Source organism: Camelus bactrianus, chromosome 10, assembly GCF_048773025.1.
Source record: "Camelus bactrianus isolate YW-2024 breed Bactrian camel chromosome 10, ASM4877302v1, whole genome shotgun sequence".
NCBI lineage: Eukaryota > Metazoa > Chordata > Mammalia > Artiodactyla > Camelidae > Camelus > Camelus bactrianus.
The window spans coordinates 63,710,990-63,733,899 of NC_133548.1; the positions used below are offsets into that span (position 1 = coordinate 63,710,990).

The window sequence follows — 22,910 nt, forward strand, 5'->3', positions numbered from 1 at the left end:
GGTGCTTTTACAGTGGAACCCTGGCAGATGGCACCTTAACCTAGTGACCATCTTAGGGGACATCAGCCGTTGTGGGGAAACTGTCATCAGGCGCCTCCAGAAGTGTCCTTTGGAGGACCTACAGCCCTTCCATGGGATCACTGCCTCTAATGCAGAACCTGGATCAGAGCCCGGAGAACAACAAACACAAACGAAGGAGTGTTGCACAAACCAGAGGGTCTGTGCTGCTTGCTCGTGTTAGGGTCTTGAGTGCCAGAGAAGGCTGTGGGACTTTTCCAGGATAAAGTGTCTGGAGAGACATGATGTCTAAATGGATTGGATCCTGATTAGAGGGGGAAAATTGCTACAGCTTGGGAAATCTGAATATAGATAGCAGTATTGTATCAGGTTTTTTATTTGTTTACTTGGGTTCCTTTTTAGTAATTGCATATGTAAGAGAATATCTTGTTTTAGAAGGTACACACTTCTGAGAGAAAAGGCTCACAATCTCTGCAGCTTACTCTCAAGTGTTTCAGAAAAGAAATGTGTATATTATATACACACAGATACAGAGGGAGGACATGTGGCAGAATGTCGACAATGTCATATTTCACTGTAATGTTATTTTTTGTGGTGATACTGTATTTTATACACGTTTACAGATTTGGGGTTTTTTTCCCACTTTATTGAGCTGTAATTGACATATAACATTGTGTAAGTTGAAGGTGTACAACATAATGATTTGATATACGCCTGTATTGAGAAATAATTACCACAGTATGTTTTGCTAATATCCGTCACCTTACATAGTTAAAATTTTCTTCTCTTGTGATGAGAACTTTTGTCTATTTTTTATTTTTTTTTAACAAAGGTACTGGAGATTGAACCCAAGACCTCGTGCGTGCTAAGCGCACGTTTTACCATTGAGCCCTGCCTCCCTTTCCCATGATGAGAGCTTTTAAGATCTGCTTGCTTAGCTTTCAAATACACCGTACGGTGTAGTTAACTGTGGTCACTGTGCTGTGCATTACTCCTCAGAACTTATAATGGAAGCTTTTACCTTTGACCACGTACCCTCACCCTCTAAGCCCAGCCTCTGTCAATCTATTTTGTGTCTCTGTGAGTTCGGTTTTATTAGATAAAACATGTAAATAAGATCAGAAAGTATTTGTCTTTGTCTTAACTTACTTCGCTTAGCATAATGCCCTCAGAGGCCATCCATATTGACACAAATGGCAGGATTTCCTTTTGAATGGCTGAACATCATTGTACTGTTCTTGTAACTTTTCTGTAGGTCTGAAAAAATTTCCAAATAAAATCTTTAATTTAAAAAAAGAGAGGAGGTAAATAAAGCAAAAGGTCAGTGTTGCTTTAAGCTCCTAGATGTTTTATGTCATTTACTGTATTTTTCTGTATGTTTGAGCTAGTTAATCTCAGATGGTAAAAATTGAAAGAAAGAAAATAATGTTTAAATACATTGAGTCTTTTTTTTTTTTTTTTTTTTTGCATCTTTACTAGAACACTTAAGTTTTTATATCTTTTTTCCCTGGTACCTAGGTCATTGAAATTTTATTCACTGAACATTTGTCAGGTTTTACACTGGATTGATACAAGTTTTTCTTTTGGGTGTAGATGTTCTGGGTGTGCTAAGGGACTTGATTCTCCTCTGTAGGAAAGCAACCCCTCAAACCACTACTGAGCTGTCCAGTCTGTTCTTCTGGATATAATGCTGGCTTCCTGGTTCCTTGGAGCTGTGGTCTCCATCTGGCTTCCTTTCTGCTTCTGCTCTTCCACTGAGCAGGCTATTTAATGTTGTATTTTTTATACCATCATTCTTTTACTTAAATTTTATTTTTTTTATTGAATTGCCTTCAGTTACAATGTGTCAATTTCTGATGTACAGCACAGTGTCTGAGTCATGCATATACATACATACATTCGTTTTCTATTTATAGTGGCTAACATTTATAAATCTCAAATTCCCAAGTTTCTCTCTTCCCGCACCCTTTCCCTGGTAACCATAAGATTGTTTATTATGTCTGCAGGTCTCTTTCTGTTTCATAGATGAGTTCATAGTGCCCTTTTTTTTTTTTAAGGAGTCCACATATGAGTGATACCATATGGTATTTTTCTTTCTCTTTCTGGCTCACTTCACTTAGGTCCATCCATGTTGCTGCAAATGATATTATTTTATTCTTTTTTATAGCCGAGTAGTATTCCATTGTATAAATATACCACAACTTCTTTATCCAGTCATACACCATCATTCTTGATTGGATTAAAAGAGCCCTGCAGGTCCCATTGGAGGCTCGCCAGCTTGACTGTATGTTCTCTTGGCTGTCTGCCCTGGAGTCACACATCCTGGACCCTGTTGTCACTAGGTCAGGCAGTTCTTCCCCTCGTTTAGCGAGAGTGTTGTGCACCAAGGGGCCTTTGTCTAATTTGTTAGACCCAGAAGTGGAAAACCATCAATGCTGAGATGCCAAGCACTTGTTGATTGCTCTGCACAACGTGGGGTGGGCAGTGAAGTTTCTGTGGACTTCCTGAGACTTGTTTGGAAGATAACATTTGAGTGTGCCTGTCTGATGGAGGAGCACGCATTAGTTCTGGTTGGGTTCTCTTTAAAAGCCAGACTTAGCTGTGGGGAAAAAAGAGAACTGGTGAGTCACCTTGGTTTAAAGGAAAAGAAAACTACCATTCCAATTCAGTTTTGCTTTTTTCAGTTTGGGCTACAGAGAGCACTTCTGCTTTTGCACTGGTTTAAGACACCTTGTGTACCTTGGGGTCAGTTCCTGCAAAGCAAACCTGAAGGCAGTATGGACAGTTTGGAACTTGCAGAATTTATTTGCTTGTGTTTGAAGCTGGAGATGGACTTGGGTTGAAGTCGACTGGAGAGAGGTGAAAGGGAGGAATTTGACTCTTTTTTAGAAAGAGAAGTTATCCTGAGATTATTAGAATTTCACTCTGTTTTATCCTGGGTGCGATCTCTGAGTATCTGACAAGAAAGGATCCTTTGGGGCAGACTTCGTTTGGTCTTATGTTGGAGTCAGAGGTACTTGAAACAGATTCAGACTTGTTGCATCCTTATGAGCACTTGTTACTAGTCGGTGTTTATTTTTAAGCGCTGACTACTACCCATCTTTCTATGCCACACAATCAGGGTCCTTTTAAAGTGACTATTCTCACAGAACTTGAGAGTTTATAATAGAGTCGTTTTCAGGGTTTTGTTTTGTTTTGTTTTGGCAACCTTGAGACAGAGCCAGAACTTTTAAGTTTAGTGGCCTGTAGATTGTATTATGATCTACCTGGATCTCCCCTATGTGTGTGTATATATGTGTGCTCTGTGTGTGTGTGTGTGTGTGTGTGTGTGTGTAATTGACAATAAAGTGAAGTAGAACTTTTTGTTTTGAAAAATGAAAACATTTTGTGAACTTTTAAAATGCTCTATCAGTAGTAATGAGTGCGACTGATAGAGTCATTATTATACCCTGTTTTCCGTTTCTGCCTCCCAGAACAGCCACCCCCCGCAATTTTCTGAATCTTTCCTGTCTCCTTTGTTCTGTTTTGACTTTCTCTGACCCAGCTTTCTTTTATAACCTGTGCTTCTCACCTCCTCTTTCTTGTGTTTGGAAGGTAAAGATTGAGACCTGTGTTTGTGTCTCAGCTCTGTAACCCACTCACCGTGGGAGCTCAGGGCTTCACTTTCTTTGTCTTTTTAAAAAAATTTTTTTAATTGAAGTATAGTTGATTTACAGTGTTGTGTTAGTTTCTGGTGTACAGCATAGTAATTCATTTATACAAGTTTACTCTTTTTTTTCATATTCTTTTTCCTTACAAGTTATTACAAGATATTGGATGTAGTTCCCTGTGCTGTACAGTAGGAACTTGTTTATTTTCTATACAGTAGTGTGTATGTGCTAATTCCAAGGTCCTAATTGATCCCCCTGTCTTTAAAATGGGGTCAGAGTAGATAGCAAGGGGTGGTTCTCTGGTCTCCTCAGTGTGCTGGTTACCAGCTTAGTCTCTTCCCTTTGAAAGTTCCTTTAAAGTTGTCGCAGGCAGTTAACTAGATCTTTCTCTTGGTGTTGTGTTGGGCTTTGATGAGTTTCATTAACTTCTCAGGAAGCCAGATTCCCGCCCTACTCACAGTTGCATTTAGCATTTAAATGCAGAAGCAATAAAAGTGGGAAAACTTCCTCCCACCCAGCCCTCAGGGAGGGAGAATGGATGATATGTCTGTGAGGAGATGCCAGGGGGCTCTCTCAGAACTCATGGCCTTTTATTGGCGGGCCCTCCTAACCAACTGGGTGAGAGTAATGCATCGGAAAGAAAAGAAAGCTTCTCAAAAAGAGAGGGACAGCAAAAGGAGGCCAAAGCCCTTCTTGGTGAGGTGGTTCGGGGAGCAGAGAGCCTTGCACGAGCTGGAGTTGGTGGCGCTGGGCCGGCCCGCCTCCTTGCCTCCGGTGCCGCGTCACCCCCTGGCTCTCCACCAGCTGTGCCGGGGGTTCCGGTGCACGTCTTCGCTGGGCTGCCACTCCGAGCACAGGTGTGCCCCGCGGCCTGGGCTCCAGGCCAAGGCGCAGAGGATGGGCCGGGGGATGTCTGTGATGTGGGTCACTTCTTAGCAGATGCTGCAGCTGCTTCCGCGGGGCCCAGGTCCTCCTCGTGATCTTTTGTTGTGTTGGGCCAGACCCGTAGGGACAGCCCACGGTGCTCTCTGCACTCTCAGCCAGACGGAAGTAGTGTTGTTACTCCTGGTGCAAAATCGAAACACATTTCTCAATTTCTGTGCAGTTGTGAAAGGCAGTGCAGGTCTCCCCAAAGCTGCCCCCCTAGAAATCAGAGTGCTCTCATTCAGCCAACACACAGCAGAACGGAGCGGGAAGAGCCGGGGGCCCTGGCTGGGGATCTCTGCCAGCCGGGATGGTGGTGTCTTACAGGGACACGTGACCGTTAATTGAGATGCTGTTTATCATAGTCTTTGAGGATGTTTCAAGCAGCCAGACAGGTATTATTTAGTTGATACAGGGGTTACTGTGTGAAGTTGAGAGGGGGGGGGTAGTGTGAGTGAGTGTCTGTGTGTCTGTTCACCCAGCCAGCCAAGAGTTGAGATATTACTAGAGGAGATAAGACATTCGCACACACGTGGTTGAAGGTAATCATCAGCATGTCTCTGGTGGCTTTAAAGGGCTCTGGGAGGCCAGTGGGTAAGAAGCTTCACGGAGAGAGTGATGTCTTGAGCTGGGCGTAGAAAGACGGCCATGGAGGTGGACGTGGAGGGGCACTGACTTCAACAAGTACTGGAGAGAGGCCCCTCCAGGCGGAGGGGGTGGTGTGAGGAGCGGCACAGATTGAGGAACAGACCGGGGCTGTGCGAGCCACAGCAGCAACGGGGATGGATTGGAGCATCAGTTTGGGTTTGTCCCCTGGGCTTTGGGGAACCAGGGAAAAACCTTGAGCCAAGCTTAGTGTCAAGGTCAAAACTGAGCTTGAGGATGAGTAACGTGGCAACAGTTTAAACAGGTGCAGTGGAGAGAGACTGAAAGCTCTCTTCACTGGGAGACTACTGGGAAAATGCCGAGGACATCTGTTTACCTTCCCATATTACTTTTTCTTCCTTCCAGTTTTGCTGAGATATAGTTGACATCCAGCACTGTCTAAGATTAAGGTGTACAGCGTAATGATTTGATTTACATCCATCGTGAAATGATGATCACAGTAAGTTTAGTGACCATCCATCATCTCTTAAAGATACAAAATAAAAGAAAAAATATTTTTTCCTTGTGATGAGAACTCTTATGATTTGCTCTGTTAACAGCTTTCCTGTGTAACACACAGCAGTGTTCATATTTATCATGTTCTGCGTTACATCCCTAGTACATCTTATAACAGGAAGTTTGTCCATTTGACTGCCCTTATCCAGTCTGCCCCCTACCCCCATCTCTGGTGGTGTAACCACAAATCTGATCTTTTTTCCTGTGCATTTGTTTGCTTGTTTATTTGTTTTTTAAGTATAATTGACCAACAACGCTGTATTAGTTTCTGGTGCACAACATAGTGATAAGATATTTTTATACATTAAAAAATCACCCAATATTATTTTGAAGAGTAAATGAGATAAAGGATGTGGCACTACATTTGGAGAGTCAAGATGGTCCAGGCCCTGAGCATCCTTGCCCCACGGCAGCAGCTGAGTGTCCCGACACGGGTGCCTGTAGGTTGGGCTGAGTGATGGTGTCGGGCTGCACAGCCTGGCTTGTGCGGGTTCCTGCACCTTCACCCCTGCCCTTCACTCCCCGTGTGGTTCCTGCCCCTGCCTGGCTTTCATTTCTTTTGTTTCCTGTTTCCGGCCTGGGAATACCCAGTACTTGGGGCTTGATCTGTTTCTTTCCTTGGATTTGTCCTCGACGGCCATCTGGGAGGCTCTGCCCGTCCTGGTCAGTTGGAGGAATCACCTGTTCCAACCAGCCCCCTCCGGCAGGGCTCTGGCTCCTCAGACCTCCTCCAGCACAGCCTCGCTGCAGTCGCTGGTCCAGAGGGGAGTGTTTTAAGAGACTGAGAGTTAGGTACAGATTCAAATTCTGGCACTACCATTTGCTTCCTTCGGTAGGGGATTGCTGAACTGCTTTGAGCTTCAGTTTCCTTCAGGGTACAATGAAGATAAGACCGAGCTAGCTACCCTCCTCCCTCGTCGATCTGGCTGTGAGGGCGACCTGCTGTCCTGTGACTATTGGCTGTCTTCCCTTCTGACCTTCTATTCCAGCAGAGGAACATTTTCTTACGAGCTCAGTCCTTGGCCTCTGTCCATAGACTCAGTTATATTTCCTTTCTTCCTCTTTTACAAAAACCTTTGGTGTGAAAAGTTTGGTTATTTATGCTCCGTTTCTGCCACTCCCTTGGGGGAGGCCCTGAGGTCCCAGGACGACTTGAGACTTTTCCTGTGAGAAGAATGTTACTGCGTGTTAAACACATGCACGATGAAGACTGTATCTTAGGAACTTACGGGCCAGACAGATTTCCATCAAATCCTAACAGGATGGTCCATTTTCATGAGGACATGTTTGGACAGATGTTGCCAAGCAAGCAACTTGCCAGCAACCGTCCATTTATAACCCAGGGCCGGTCTGTCCCTCTCACAGTCTGTGTGGTTACGCTCAGTAGGCCTTGGTGTCTGGGACCTCATAGGAGGCATTTGACAAAGACATGCTGATGTAAGAGCAAAGTGAGGCTAGCCCGGGGTCCTGCGCTGTCCTGACTGCTCTGCTCTTTATAAAATGTAAGAACTCAAGTTTAATGGATTGAGTTGGAAGGCACCTTAAATGTCTTTGCCATCCCCAACACTTATGTAAGCCATCCCTGGTTGGCAGGAACTTACCCGATGACAGAACACTCTCTTATGGCGTGTGACTTTTCACAGTGATCTCCACGGACTGTTGCTGAGAAGCCCTTTCTTGATGTCTGTGGGCATCAAGGCACTTGATGAGGAAGAGAGGGTTCTCAGAGCCTGGCCCGTTGCACCCCCATTCACCACAAGAATCTACCCTCCAATAGCATCCTTGTCACTGCTCTCTCCTGCCACAACTGTCAGGGCCAACCCTGCCCCAGAGGAAGGCGACTCTTTAAGGCTTTTTATATCCCTCCTAAAGGGACTAGGGAAGTCCAGCTCAGTGTCTTCCTGCTGTCCTGTCCTCTCTACGAGGTGGGAAGGGAGATTGGTGGGCACATCCCCATCTTTAAAGCTGTAACAGAATCTGCTGGCCACTTCGTATAGAGGAATGTAACACTTAGTGAGCACCTGCTGGGAACCACGGACTCTGCTAAGAATGTAGACATTAATGTCACCCCCATTTAGAGATCCCTGGCTTTGGGAGGTAAGTGACCTGAGGTCACCCAGCCATGAGTGGCAGAGTTACGCTTACGTACAGCTAACGTCGGAGCCCAAGCACTTAGCACTCTCTCTGTGCAGGATGGGCAGGAGAGTGTACCCACCGTCCCTCAGCAGCTGGCCCCGGTGCCCGGGACAGACACACGCTCCTGGTCGTGCTTGATGGGACAGAGGGCTGGGGCTGGGCTCCACGCTGCCAGGAGTGGCTCAGCGCTAGACCCTCTGTCTGCTGGTGAGGGGCGGGGTACGGCTTCAGCCCTGCACTCCAAAAGTCCTGTTGGCCAGTTTCCCAGGTGTTGGCCCGTATGAGTCAGGAGCACACAGGCACTCAGGAGCAGGAAGCATCTTCCAGGGAGTAAGTCATAGTAGCATTTGCAGAGGAGAGAACCCAAGCCCAGAGCCCCTTTCCAGAAGAGCGTGTTAGTGGGACCCAGCTCTCTCGCTTCCCCGTGCAGCACCCGTCTCCCTGTCTGCAGGTTTGCGGTCTCAAGCATCTGCCTTCTGAATGTAAACCACTTGGGCTGCAGTTTGGGCCCGTGCCTTCTCTTTTCTGAGATGAGATGGAAAAACTGCTGATTTGCCATTCAGTGATGTTTACCAGATGTTCCATCAGCCTTCCCTTCCTCGGGCTGAATGTTCTGTTTCTTTGTTCTAAAAAGGATGCCTTTTCTGGGTCCAGTTTTCTGCATCGACCCTCCTCCTCCCGTCCCCTCCCCACCCTATAGTCCTTCTCCTCTCAGTCCTCACCCTGAACTAAACCAACTCTGCGCGTTTCCTTTGCATGTTTGGGGCTCTGGTTCCTTTCCTGCCCACTTTTCCTTTTTGTGATGGTTTCACTTCTTTCAGGAGTTTCCCCACCTCTGAGCCCAAGCTGCTGTCATGACTGGCATTGGCCAGAAAGCTCGCAGACACTCAGCTTTACTGCAGACTTGGGGGTTTGGTTTCGATGCTGGTTTCACTCCTGTCGTGGTCGCTGACTTAGCTAACGCTTGAAAGCCCAAGGCAGGGAGGGAGAGACAGGAGGAGCGGGAAGGGTCCAGAAACCTGTGCTCTCATTCACTTGGGACAATCTTTTCTTGTTTCTCAGGTACCCAGATAAGCTGCTTCTCCCCCAGTTCTTTCTCGTGGCGTCAGGCTTCCTTCGTGGACTCTTATTGTTGGGCGGCCGTCCAGCAGAAGGACTCCTTGCGGGGCGACTCTGAAAACCTCCCATTGTGCCTGCATAAGGTAACTGGGGACACCAGATCTCACCTGTTCGCTTGATAGATGTGGGAACCGGGGCTCTGAGAGGCTGTGCCAGTCCACAGCCACACAGATGTGTGTGGCCAACCAGGGCTGTAGCTCAGATCATACAACTGCGGCATGTTAACATCAAAGCGAACCTCAGAATATATACGCAGTGGAATATACTCAGCCACAAAAAAATACGAAAATAATGCCATTTGCAGCTACATGCATGGACCTAGAGATTATCATACTAAGTGAAGTAAGTCAGACAGAGAAAGACAAATAATCATATAATACCACTTATATGAGGAATCTAAAGCAATGACACAAATGAACTTATTTATAAAACAGAAACAGACTCAGACATAGAAAACAAACTATGGTTACCAAAGGGGAGGGGAGGGATAAAATGGGAGTTAGAGATTTGCAGATACATACTACTATATATAACATAAAACAACAAGGTCATACTGTACAGCACAGGGAACTATATTCAATAGCTTGGAGTACCCTATAATGAAAAAGTATATATATAGATGTATAACTGATCACTATGCTGCACACCAGAAACTAACATAACATTGTAAGTCAACTGTACTTCAATTTTTAAAAAAAAACCAGGAACCTCAGAGATTACTTGGTCCAGCACCTCCCTTTAGCAGGTCGGGAAACTGAGGCACTCTTTTTTTTTTTTAAACTCCATTATGGCCAGCCCCTCATGTGTGTCAGTCATGCTTGTACCTTTGATGTCCAGCAGAGTCTGAAGCATAGGAGGCTCCCAGTACATTTTGGATGTCTACATGAACTTTGCTAGAGAGTGGTAGAGCTGGGACTCAGCCAGAGTCGGCCGGCTCCCTTCCCACCACACACACGGTCTGTTGGGAAAAAGTAAGGGCCAACATAGAGGTTGGTAGCATCTAGCCAATGTGTGTTACCGGGGCATCAGGAAGCCCAGGGATGAATTTGTCTGGGGTGTTGGCTGCGGCCCAGCGTTTGGAATAGACCCTTTTGCTTTCTGATGAGTCCACAGGCTGTGAGGAAGGGCAGACGCTACCCAGGAGACACCAGTGTCGTTCAGAGAAGGGGAGCAGGTGAGGAGCCCCCTGATTGGGGTGGAGGGTGTTGGGGCGGGGCACACGGAGGCGGGGCAGCCTGGAACTTGGGCCAGGGTCGGCAGGTTCGTGCAGGAGAATGTTCTCTGCATCCTGAAGGGACTCTGTTTGGTCTTCTCTACACTTGGGAAAATTGAACTTTGTTTCAGCCTGTGAGTGTTTTCAACCACTGGTTCTTTCATAAAAATGAACACAGTGTTCGCATATCTTGGGGTATTTCTCACCGAGGAAAGCGTGGGATGTTAGCCTCTGAAAAGCAAAAGGCTAAAGTGTGTTTGACTCTCTTTTGCCTTGACCTGTTGAACACAGAGTCAGCATCCATCTTTTTAAAAAGAGCAATTTAAGTCCTTTGCTGTGACTCAGGCTTGTACCCCTCGTGTTTATGTATTGCCTGCCGTTCGGTGTAGTCATGTCCTACAGTGACTTCTTTCTTTCTGGGGGTCAGACCTCTCTCTGACTTTTAGCCTTAGCACTATTTAGGTCCTCATCAACTTTGCATGGCTTAGTTGCCAGGGCAGCAAATAATACGGATCTTCAGTATGAGTGGGTACAGTGCTAGAGACTGGACATCTTTGTTTGCAAATCTAAATCCATGCTGTTGTAGTTTAAGTCCATGTGTTATAATGGTCTTATGAGAATGGAAAGTTGCCATCAGTAGCTCTGCTGGGCATTGATGGATCCACAAAAGAAGAATGTATATTCTGGGATTGTCTGATATAAGAGTTGGCAGGGATGTTAGAGACTGCAAAACTCTTTGAACAGGAAGAAACTCGGAGACTTTGATCCAGATGCATTTTACGTGTAGAATAAGGGTAACTTGAGAGGTCACACCCAGGAGTCACAGGACTGTTTGCTGGCTGTAAGACAAGCATCAGGCCTCTGGGCTCCCACTGCCCCTGCTAGGTTGAAGGGGAAGTCTTTTACAACAGCCTGGGTAGCCAGGCCTTAAGTTTTCAGTCTTAGAGATTAAGGAGCTCTCTTTCTGGTGATGGGAGTCTAATTTGTTTTGATGGAAGTTTGGCTGAGGATCTGGGCAGAGCTCTTGCCAGATTCACAGGGCTGGAGACAAAAATTAAAATTGAGACTGACCAAGTTGGAAGGACCCTGGTCAACAGCCCCAGGCTTGAAAGGTCATTGCTGAGGAGAGAGGGGTGATCCAGAATTCAGCCAGCCTTCATAGGGACTAGAGTCCTGGGTCAAAGCACTTCAGTATCAGTTGAATTAAAGAGATACAGAATTGTTAGTGTCTCTCGTCCACCTGCCAGCCAGAAGCAAAAATAATCCAGTCCTCTCTGGAGGAAGTAACTTCACCCAGAGCTTCAGATTCTTCCTCCAGTTCTTCACGAGTAAATGCTCTGCACTCAGTCAAAAATGACAGTGTACGAGAAAACCCAGAACTAGAAGAGGAGATCCAGACAAGAGATTGGTCAGGCACATGTTTTAAATAATCATTAATATTATGTTCAAAGAATTAATATGGAGACTTTCACAGAGAAATGGAAATTCTCAGACTAAGAACGAGTAACAGAGTTGATTTTTTTGACGTTAATGGGGGCCCACCATAGACATTCTAGAATGCTTGTCAACAGAGAGCCACACAAGGACATGGCCCCCTCCTCCAGGAGCTCACTGTTCAGTGGGGAGAACACACGTGCAAAGAAGACACAGAAGGAGTAGTCCGAAAGCTGGGTGGAGAAAGGAATGTGGTTGTCATAGAAACCAAGGGAAGAGCGTTTTCAGACAGTGAGCTTTGTCAAATACTGCTGCAAAGAAGACAGTGCAGTAAAGGGGAGACAAAACTTTCCGGATTTGGTGAAATCATTAGTCACTCTGGAGGAAGAATTTTTGTGGAGGAGTGGGCACCAGATGGCGGTGGGTGAAAGGGAAGTGAGGAAGGTGACTGGTCAAATGATAAATGCTGGAGAGGGTGTGGAGAACAGGGAACCCTCCTACACTGTTGGTGGGAATGTAAATTGGTGCGGACAGTATGGAGATTCCTTAAAAAACTGACAATAGACTTACCCTGTGATCCAGCAATCCCACTCCTGGGCACATATCCGGAAGAAACTCTAATTTGAAAAAATACATGCCCTATTTACAATAGCCAAGATGTGGAAGCAGCCTAACTGTCCATTGACAGATGATTGGATAAAGAAGTTGTCGTATATTTATACAATGGATTACTACTCAGCCATAAAAAAAGAATGAAATAATGTCATTTGCAGCAACATGGATGGACCTGGAGATTGTGATACTAAATGAAGTAAGCCAGAAAGAAAAATGCCATGTGATATCACTTATATGTGGAATCTTTAAAAAAAAAAAAAAAAAAGACACAAATGAACTTATTTACAAAACAAAGACAGATTCACAGAGAAAAGAAACTGTTATCAGAGAGGAAAGGCGGTGAGGGGATAAATTGGGAGCTCAGGATTTGTAGATACTGCCTACTATATGTGAAACAGATAAACCAGAAAGACCTACTGTAGAGCTCAGGGAACTACATTCAATACCTCGTAATGGCCTATAATGAAAAAGAATATGAAAAGGAATATATGTATATAAAAACATGTATAACTGAATCACTATGCTGTACAGCAGAAATTAACACAACATTGTAAACTGACTATACTTCAATTTTAAAAAAAGAAAGTGATAGTAATAGATAATTAGATAATTTCTTCAGATTTTTTTTTCTTTTTCAGAAAAATCTCTCTTCCTAGAAAGGGAAGAGAGAGAAACAGACCAGATGATAACTGGAGGGAAGGTTTGGGGTCCAGGAAGATTTTGTAATATGACAGAGTTTTGAGTGTATTCAAATGCTGATGGAAATAAGGCAGAGGAGAGGCTGCCGATGCCTTTCCTGGGGAGGGTGTGAGGCACCTTCTGGGGGGGAGGAAGGGTGTTGGCTTGCCCTGCTGGGGATCCATGGGGCTTTGACTGACTGTGGAGGGTCGGGCCAGAGTTAAAGAGGATCTTTGAAAACTAAGGTGTCCAGGATAAATGCTGGAGATGGATGGGAGCCACTGCGGGTCCCTGAGCAGGTGAGCTTGGTGTTCCTGGGAGCTAATTCGCAGTGATGGTGAGCAGTGATGATGTTCAGAGGCCGGGACAGAGCCACATGGTAGGCACAGAGTGAGAGTTTTGATCAGGAAACAAAACAGAAGGGAAGCTGTTATTTCTGAGAAGTCAAAGAATGATCCAGCAGAGAGCATCGCCTGGTGCGTTTTATTGCCGACTAGACGATTACACTAAACAGTAGTCAAAGGTGATATCAAATGCTTAGACCAGGGGTGATCAGACTTTCCGTAAAGGGCCAGATAGTAAACGTCTTTGTCATCACTGGTCACTGTCACTGTTGCAGCAGTCCACCCTGCCGAGCTAGGTGACATGTACACGATTGGTTGTGGCTGGATTTGGCCCATGGCAGCAGTGTGCCGTCCCCCGGGCTTGGGTGACAGTGGTGGGGCTGGTGGGAAGGAGACAGATTCGGGCCATCATTGGAGGTGGAGCCAACATGTGCTGATCCGACATGGGAGGATGAGGGGAAGGTCAGAGTCAAGGACACGCTATCTACTAAGGTTTTCGGCACTGGGTAAAGGTGAGGCCATTTGTTACTTTGAAGAAGTCTGGGGAAGGAGGTTTTGGAAGAAAACCAAATAGTTCTTCTTGAACATGGGAAGTCAGAGAAGCCTGATGGCCCAGGGAGGTGTCGAGTAGGCAGCGGGCATCTGGAGATGTGAGGGTGGGGTGGAGGCGTAAATACAGCGGTCTGTCAGAGGATGGTATTTAAAATTGTGGGGCTGGTGGGAGGGCTCCTAGGGAGTGAGTGTAGGTGGGGGCGAGGCCTGAGGGGCGCCACCACTGAGAGTCAGGGGAGTAGGAGGTGTCGGCACAGGAGACAGAGGGCTGGGGGTTGTGGGGAGAAGGATAAGGATGTTCTGTATGAATGAAGGACAGGGTATCCGATAAAGGTTTGTGTCAGTATCATAGCCTGCCTGTGTCGGATGCTGCCAGGAGAGACAGACTTAGCTGAACTCTTCATGTGAGTGGGGTCCTGGGTTCAGTTATGTCCCCTAGACAATACATGGAAGCCCTAACCCCCATACCCTAGAATCTGACTTCATTTGCATATACGGTGGTTGCAGATGTCATTAGTTAAGAGGAGGTCATCCTGGAGTAGGGAGGACCCTAACCTAACATGGCTGGTGCCCCTATAAGAGGGAAGTTTGGACAGACCCCCAGGGAAGCGTGTAGTGGTGTAGTTTATGGCAGTAGTATAAGTCAGGCTGTCCTCCCCACCTACTTCTTCCATCTCCTTCCCTACTACTCCATTTACTTCTGGTGGCCTCTAGTACCACTGAGGCGTCTCTGGTGGACGTGCGAGTCCATTCAAGGGGACCGGCAGGTGGCGCTTTAGGACTGTTTGGGAACTGGCCCTTTTGGGTGTTCTCTTTGTTCAAGTTCATGATGTAGGCAGGTTTCTCCTGAAACCAAAAAGCAGATTTTTGACAGAAAAACAAAACCAAACCACAATAAGAGGAAGAAAATAAAGTGATCAGAGCCATCAAATCTTTTCTATATTTCCTTTACATGGATTCATAGAAACTGCATTGGAGGGGTCCCCTGAGACTTCCAGACCAGGGTTTTTCAAACCTTAGCATTATCTGTGTGAAAATCCAGGGTCCTGGGCCCCATCCAGACTACTCGGTTGGATCCAGTGGGGTTAAGTCCAGGAATGTGGTTTCTGTCCACTTCTGGGGAAATTCTGGCCCAGCTTGGGTTCCAGTGCGGACACCACTCATCTAGACCAGTGTTTCCCAAGCTCTGTGTGGCGGCAGATCACCTGGAGATCTTGTTGAAATGTAGACTCAGATTCTGCAGGTCTGACGGGGGCCTGTGTCCTACATTTCTGACAAGCGCCCAGGTGATACTGAGGGTGCCTGGCTGTGGACCACTCTCTGAGAAGCAGAGATCCAGGGCAGGGGTTGGCAAACTGACATTCATGCTGCAGCCAAATAGAGCCCATCACCCATTTCTGCAAATAATTTTCTTGGAACACAGCCACACCCCTTCACACACACACTACTTGTGTCTGCCTTTATACTATGGCACCGCCGCATAGTTGTGACAGAGGCCACGTGGCTCACAAACACTGACTGGCCTTTTGCAGGAAAAAGCTTGCCCACCCCCAGTCAAGAGTCCTAAAGCCACTTGCGTTCGCTGATGATCGGTGAACAGGAGCTCCCCGCCTCACAGGGCGGTCCATTCTGTGTCCATCCAGGTCTTTAGGAAAGTTTCTCCTTGCTTCCTTGTCACTTGGTTGTAATTCTGTTAACAGGAGTCTTTACTCCTGTCACACACAGATGCCCTGCCTGCCGTCTTCTCCTGTCCAGGGCTCCCCTCCTGCTAGGTCCCTCCCAGAATGTCACCTGACACGAAGCCTGCTACCTTGGGTGTCTTCCCTTGAGTGCAGAATCGAATGTCTTACCATCTTTCTTCTCTGTCCTCTGTAAGCTGCTGCTGGAATGAATGCATTAGCCTGTCTGGGGAGCCCTTCACTCACTGGACTTCACGTATTCGAGGTCATCTCTCAGTATGTTACGGTCCAGCCAACATGCATCCAAGGACAAACATCTGCCGTGAATCTATCTATTGCCCCCCCAGTGGAATTTGTTCTTGGTTGACCTGCTTCCTGCTGACTAACCCTCTTTTTTGCTCGACCCTTAAATGTTAGGGTCTCACAACCTCCATGGTTCTCTTGTCTCCTTCTACACCTTCTCCTTGGATGGTCCTAACCACACTCTTAGCTTTGACTGTCTATATGCTCCAAAATCCTGAACTGGAAGGACGGCCAAATTTTTTTCCTTTATTTTTAGTTATCTCCTACACATCTCACCAGGATGCTGTTGACTCCAGCTGTCTCGTGTTCAGACTTTCTCATCTTCTTAGGTCTGCCTCCCTCCTCACTCCCCTCTGCGCTGACTCTGCTCCTCCCCGTTTATTCATTTCAACTAATGGTACCACCACCCACGCCCCTGCATAAGCTGGAAACCCAGAATTAGCCTCAGTTCTGCCCCTTTTCCATCCATCACTTCCAAGCAGACACCGGGGGGTCTGTTACCATCTGTAGCTCTCAGAGCTGTCGTCCCCTCTCCCCACTGCTGCGGCCTTAGCTCAGTCCTGACCACTTCCCCCATCCCTGCTGCAGTAACTCCCTGCCTTGTCCCTCCTCTCCAGGGTGCTCCTTTCTCTACTGCTGTAATAATCTTTCTAAAAGAAATTTCCATCATGTTCTCCACCGGGGGCTTCCCATTCTGTGAAAGCTGAGGGTTTCATAATCTGGTCCCTGCTTCACCTCCGTAGGAGAGTCCTAGGACTGCCGTGGCAAATCACCAGAGTCGGTAGCTTGAAACAGCAGAAATGTGTTCTCTCGTAGTTCTGGAAATCAAGGTAGCTTCCTTCTTTGGGGCTCAGAGGGAGAGTCAGTTGCAGGCCTCTCTTCTCGGTTCTGGCGGTGGTGGTGGGCAGTCCTTGGTGTTCCTTGGCTTAGAGAGACATCTCTCTAGCCTCTGCCTCCATCTTCACACGGCTCCTCCCCTGTGTGTCTCTGGGTCATCTTATGACCCTCTTAGAGGGGTACCAGCCACTGGATTAGGGCCCACCCTAAGTTGGAATGACCTCATCTTAGCTAATTACATCTGTGAAAACTCAATTTCCAGGCAACAAACATCATGTTCCAATGTTCTGGGTGGACATGAGGTTTTCAACCTAGGACGCCCCCTTCCAGCCTCAACCCTTACTGCCTTCTCCCCTGTGGGCTTGCTTGTTTACTTTGGTGCCCCCTATGGGTGCGCATTCACCAGGCCGACAGGGAGAAGGAATCCCACGCAGAGGAAGGAGGATGTCTGAAGGGCCACAGAGAGCTGAGTCTTAACACAATAGTGCTTTAAGTTTTTTTTGGCCTCACTGTACTTTAAGGCACAGCTCAGATGTTACCTCTTTTGCAAAGCCTTCTCTGACCTCCCCGGTGGCATTTCTGTTCCCTCAGGACTTGGTACCTACATATTTTATGGCCGTCGTACTTAACGTTTTGAGTATTTGATCATTCGCTAGTATTCCCACCTGGCCCCTGTGTGGTCCCGGGGCAGACTCTGCACTTCATCTGTGGGCCAGGTTCCCAGCCCACTGCCTGGCACCTGGCAGGTGGGCAGGCTATGTTTCTGAATGAATTTGCCCATCTGCATCAAGTCCCGTAAGACGCAATCACATCCATTTCAGGAGAGGAGCAGTTCAGTCCTAGTTGGACGTATCTTTGCCTTAGTGAGGTAGAGAGGACTTGAGCAGGTTGGGCTGGATCCCGTCCAGGTTTCCTTCTGTCTGGAGGTTCTGTTGTCCTAACTACAGCCCTTGCCAGAAACAAAACAAAATTTTAAGGCAAGTAGACTGAAAACATGTCAACTTCTTGGTTCCACCTTGCTTCGAAAAGCTTTACCAGCTTTGGAAGAGCTCAGCACTAAGTAATACAGACATCGTACAGAATTACGTGGTCACGGCTTTGGGAGACGCCAGGCATCTCAGATCTACCTGGGAGCAGACTCAGCTGAGGAGCAAAGCCGCTCCCCATCCAGCAGATGCACTCAGAAAGCTCGGCAGCTTTTCCACGTTCCTTATTTGGACAAAAGGGTTTTAAGGACTATAATTTAATACTTTTTCAGATTCCTATTTCCGTTGAATTCACTTTAATACCAGCTGGTTGCAGATTTCGCTGAAAGTCACCTTTTTCTTTGTGACGGGAAAGGAAAAAGAGGTTTAACGGTGGAAGAAAAAAAAGAAATGGGGCATGCAGCCACCTTCCACTAGAGGTGGCCAAGGTACACGGATGTTTTAGAAGAAAGCAAAAGCCCCATGGATGATGCCTTTATACATCCATTTCCTAATTGCAGCGAGTGAGCCGTGCTGAACTGTTTATTGGTGCTAATTATCACACCGTGTTGGCATGTGAGAAGAATTGCCACAGGCTTTAAACAGTCACTTTTTAATTCAGGAGAACAGTTTGGTAAAAGGCTGTTATTCAAATAGCTTTGAAACAAAAGTGACTTAAACAAATATTCCCCAGCCCCAAGTTAGACCTAGTGTTCCCTCTGTGGTTCCCAAAGAAATGCCTGGTCCTTCTGGTTCTGGAAGCAGCACAAACTCTCCATCATGCAGGGACGTTTTTCATACTAATGGGCACCCTCAGAGGGGGCTAGGATTGAGGGAACACTGCTTCCCGCTGTAGCCAACTCTGAATTCTGTAGGCAAAATTCAGCTAATCCCAGCCTATCATGTGTGTCACTGCATCACAGCTCTTTGCCAGCTGGGTTCGTAATTTTGAGAGCCCCCCTCCCGTGCCACAACCCCGAAGGGAAGTGACTGCACTGGTGAGATGGCTTCGCAGAGTCTCAGACCCATTTGTGCAACTTCTCTTTCCCTCAGAGTGGGAATTCCTAGTGTGGGTTCCGTGAGAGCATCAGGGAGTCTCCGAACTGGGATAAGAACACCCATGGCGGCTGTGTTTGGTATGCACTTCAAGCTGAACCTTAACATTAAAAGATAGTGTATAAGGAGGCGACAGCCTACACAGTGTATCAGTGCCCCGTGCCTGTGTCACCCACAGAAGTCACAGGTATCTTTGGGAACTTTTTACTCCTCATTTCAGAGTTACTGTGTCCTTGGACCATCTGTGAGATCCCGTTAAATGTGCTGATGTCTTTTAATGTTGTGATAACTGCCTGCCAGCATCACCCCTTTCCTTCGTGAATCTGTGCGTTATTTTGTGCATTTACAAAACGTTATTCTTCACGAAAATCAAGGAGAGACTGAGGAACTGTCGCCAAACCAAGGAGTCTAGGGAGACGTGACAACAAAATGCCATGGATACCCTGGACGAGATCTTGGAACAGAAAGAAGACAGTAATGAAACACTGGGGAAGTCCAAGGCAAAGCCTGAAACGTAGTTAACAGTAACGTGCCAGCGGTGGTCGCTCCATCTGGACAAGTGTACATGGAGCTGTAAGATGCCAACAGCGGGGAAGACTGGATGAGGTTATTCGAGAACGCTCGGTACCGTCTTTGCAACTTTTCTGTACATCGAAATTTATACTGAGAAGCACAGTGTTGGGTCTGCTGCCGGCTCCCAGAGATGCTGGGGTGGGCGTTTGTGTCAACTCCAGGCCATCGTGGCCTCTTCCTGTTACTGCAACTCTAAGGAGCTGCGGAAAGGGACCAATCCAAGGGTCGGGAAAGGTCTTCCAGAGAAGTGAAATGATTTGCAGTGTCTCATGGTGGAAGAGGCGTGGTTCTGGGGTCAGAGATGAAGCTTCATATTCTCTTGCTGTCACTAGCTTTCTGCTCTGTGGCCAGAAATGGCTCTGGGCTCCCTCTTCCCCTTTGCAAAATGAAGCCATCAGTAACAGCCTCACCAGTGTTGCTCCAAGTGAAGATAACGTGTCCCTTCGGTTGCTGTTCAGTTGGTTTTAGCTGCTGTGTTTTGGTGCCTTTTCATTGCCAGGCACCATGCTAAGCATTTTTCATAAAGTATCTAGTTTAATCGTCATGCCCCCTGTACGATGTGACCATTTCATAGATAGGAAAACTGAGGTGAGAGGCTCAGCAACCTTGCTGCCAAGGCCACTAAGCTGACCTGACCTCCAGGTCTATGCTGACTGCAACTCATGGTCCCCTTAATGTCTTCTCTTGAGGCTCTGTGTTTCCCCACTGCCCTGGAGGACCTGGTTACCGGATGCTCTGTGCTCTCTCTGACTTCTGAGTCCCCACTTACTTGTTTTGCATATCCATCCAGCTCGGGATGCTCCACTTATGACTGTTGCCCACGGGGGTGGGCTTCTCTGGACTTGAGATTATTCTGGCTGTTAAGTGAGAGCTTGGGCAATCCTCACAGTCTGTCCCACCATGGGAGCTCTGCTCTGAATTCTGTGATTTTTTTTTTCAACTGACGTATAGTTGATTTACAATGTTGTGTTAGTTTCTGGTGCAAGAAAGAAGGAAACAATGCCACTTGCAGCAAGATGGATGGCCATAGAAATGATCATACAAAGTGAAGTCAGGCAGGCGCGTTCTGTGACTTTTAACTGCTCATTTCAGCTGGTTCGTGGGGTGATGACTGGATCACTGAAGCCAACATTTTTCTGATTTGTTTTGAGCAAAGTTATGCATTTCTGTGTCATTCTCCCAGATCCCAGAAAGGAAAAAAACAGAATTCTCAAAGCCTTAGCAACCTCCTAAAACCATAGCAATTAAAAAAAAAAAAGAACCCAGAGGCCACTGTGACATTTACTGTTTGTTGATTAAGATTTCATTGAGGAATTATTCTAAAAGACAGGGGGATAATTTTATTTTTCCATTTCCATCAGCGATTAGAGAAGAGACATCAGGTGTCCCTATGTAGTTGCCAATTATTTCAAATTAAAGTCTCTTGAAGTGGGGAGAAAAGGTAGTTACCAGTATCAAGTACTAGCTGGACAGGTGAATTTAGCCATAAGTAGTAGTTATTGGAGGAGGAGCCTGATTTTCGTAAGCGATGTGGGCATGCACTTTTGTCTCAGAATAAGAAAGCCGTGAGCAGCAGTTACTTTGTTGGGGCTGGGGTTGGGGTCTGTTGATCCCATGAGTTGCTCTCCTGTTTTCCAGTTTTTCCCCTACATCCTGCTGCTGGTGGCAATCCTCCTGTACCTGCCCTCCCTGTTCTGGCGTTTCACAGCTGCACCTCATCTCTGCTCAGATTTGAAGTTCATCATGGAAGAACTTGACAAAGTTTACAACCGTGCAATCAAAGCTGCCAAGAGCGTCCGTGACCTTGACTTGAGAGATGGTGCCTGCCCAGCTCCAGAAAACGAGAACATGGGGCAAAGGTAACCAAGCCCCCAGCAGCTAGCCCATCCGGTTTTGCGGCATGAGTTTTCAGCCCTTCTCCTGCCCGTCTGGGCTTCGGGTTCTCACAGCCAATACATGGGGGACTGCCCTCCACCCAGTGGCACTCAGGGAGCCAGATGTCACCCCCACCTGTCCGCCCCAGCACCTGTCCTCACATCCGGGGCCCCTCCCTTGTTGAGTGTAACAGCGCTGTCTCATGTTCTAAAATGCAGCTCTAGCTGCTTTTATGTACCCCTCGTGGAGAAGCACAGAGGACTGTGAGGCCACTGAGCTCAGGACAGACGTGAGGGAAATGGGGAAGGAGCAGACAGTGCCTCGCTTTTTTCACATTCTTCCTCTGGTTCTTGTTATTGACACTAGTAATAATACTAATAGCTCTCATTTTTAAAATACTTAATCTGATCTAATACTTAATCTAGTATTTAATCAAATACTTTAATACTTAATCTCAGACACTGTGCTGAGTTTTCTCAGTCCATTATCTCATTTAATCCTCAAAACATCATTACTCCTAACTTCATTTATTTATCCCCCTTCCTTTTTTTTCCCCCAGGTAAAAACACTGCCCTGTAGCTGTTAAGTGGGAGACCTGGGACCTGGACTAGGTCTGCTGGCCCCCAGCCTCAGCCCACCCTCATCCCAGCTGCCTGCCTCCCTCCCCTCACCAAAAGGAGGCATGTATTTTCTAGCTAGGGTAGAAGATTCTTCACCTTATTTGCACCCTTGAATGGGAAATTATAGTTTAAAAAAAACAGCAGCAGGACTATCAGATTTATTTAACATTTAACATTCTCTAGGTGCCAGGCACTGGCACCTAGAGAATTTACAAACATAACATTTAACTGACTAGGTCTTCCTTAAAATATTAAGGGGCAAAGTGTTTTATTATTGCTTTTTTTTTTTTTTTTCAAACCTGATTTTATTCCCTGGTGCTGTAGTGAAGTTACAGGTAGAGAAGCATGGGAAGAAAGGTGTTGGAGCTTTTCAGTGTGATACTCTTGAGTGTGTTTCTATTTGATGGTAAGTGTTTAAATTATTTCTATTTGTCTTTTTTTCTGTCTAGTTTGTGGGAGATATCGGAAAGCCACTTCAAGTATCCTATCGTGGAGCAGTACTTAAAGACAAAGAAAAACTCCAGTAATCTAATTGTCAAGTACGTCGGCTGCCGGGTGCTGTCACTGAGCATTATCCTGTTGGCCGGCGTCTACCTGGGCTATTACTTTAGCCTCTCCTCCCTCTCGGACGAGTTCGTCTGCAGCATCAAATCCGGGATCTTGAAAAACGACAGCACCGTCCCGGATCAGTTCCAGTGCAAACTCATTGCCGTCGGCATCTTCCAGTTGCTCAGTTTCATCAACCTGGTGGTGTACGTCCTGCTGGCTCCCGTGGTGGTCTACATGCTGTTTGTTCCATTCCGGCAGAAGACGGATGTCCTCAAAGTGTACGAAATCCTGCCCACTTTCGATGTTCTGCATTTCAAGTCAGAAGGGTACAACGATCTGAGCCTCTACATTCTGTTCTTGGAGGAGAACATTAGTGAACTCAAGTCCTACAAATGTCTCAAGGTCCTGGAGAACATTAAAAGCAGCGGTCAGGGCATCGACCCCATGCTCCTCCTGACCAACCTCGGTATGATCAAGATGGACGTGGTCGATGGCAAAAATCCCAAGCCCGTGGAGATAATGGGAGACGAGCAGGGGGACCAGACGACAGAGCTCACAGGTAGGCTTAGCTTTCAGGCCCAAGGCTAAGGATGCCCAGAGCCACCCCCG

At 46.8% G+C, this 22,910-nt stretch overlaps 1 protein-coding gene across 1 annotated transcript in view; it reads left to right on the plus strand.

Annotated features, from left to right (window-relative positions):
* PANX1 (pannexin 1) overlaps positions 1–22,910 on the plus strand; it is a 43,347-nt gene that overhangs the window by 15,345 nt on the left and 5,092 nt on the right. The window contains exons 2-4 of the mRNA XM_010973353.3: positions 8,952–9,091; positions 20,896–21,116; positions 22,202–22,860. Of these exons, the coding sequence (XP_010971655.2) occupies positions 8,952–9,091; positions 20,896–21,116; positions 22,202–22,860 (1,020 nt within the window). The remainder of the gene's footprint in view (positions 1–8,951; positions 9,092–20,895; positions 21,117–22,201; positions 22,861–22,910) is intronic.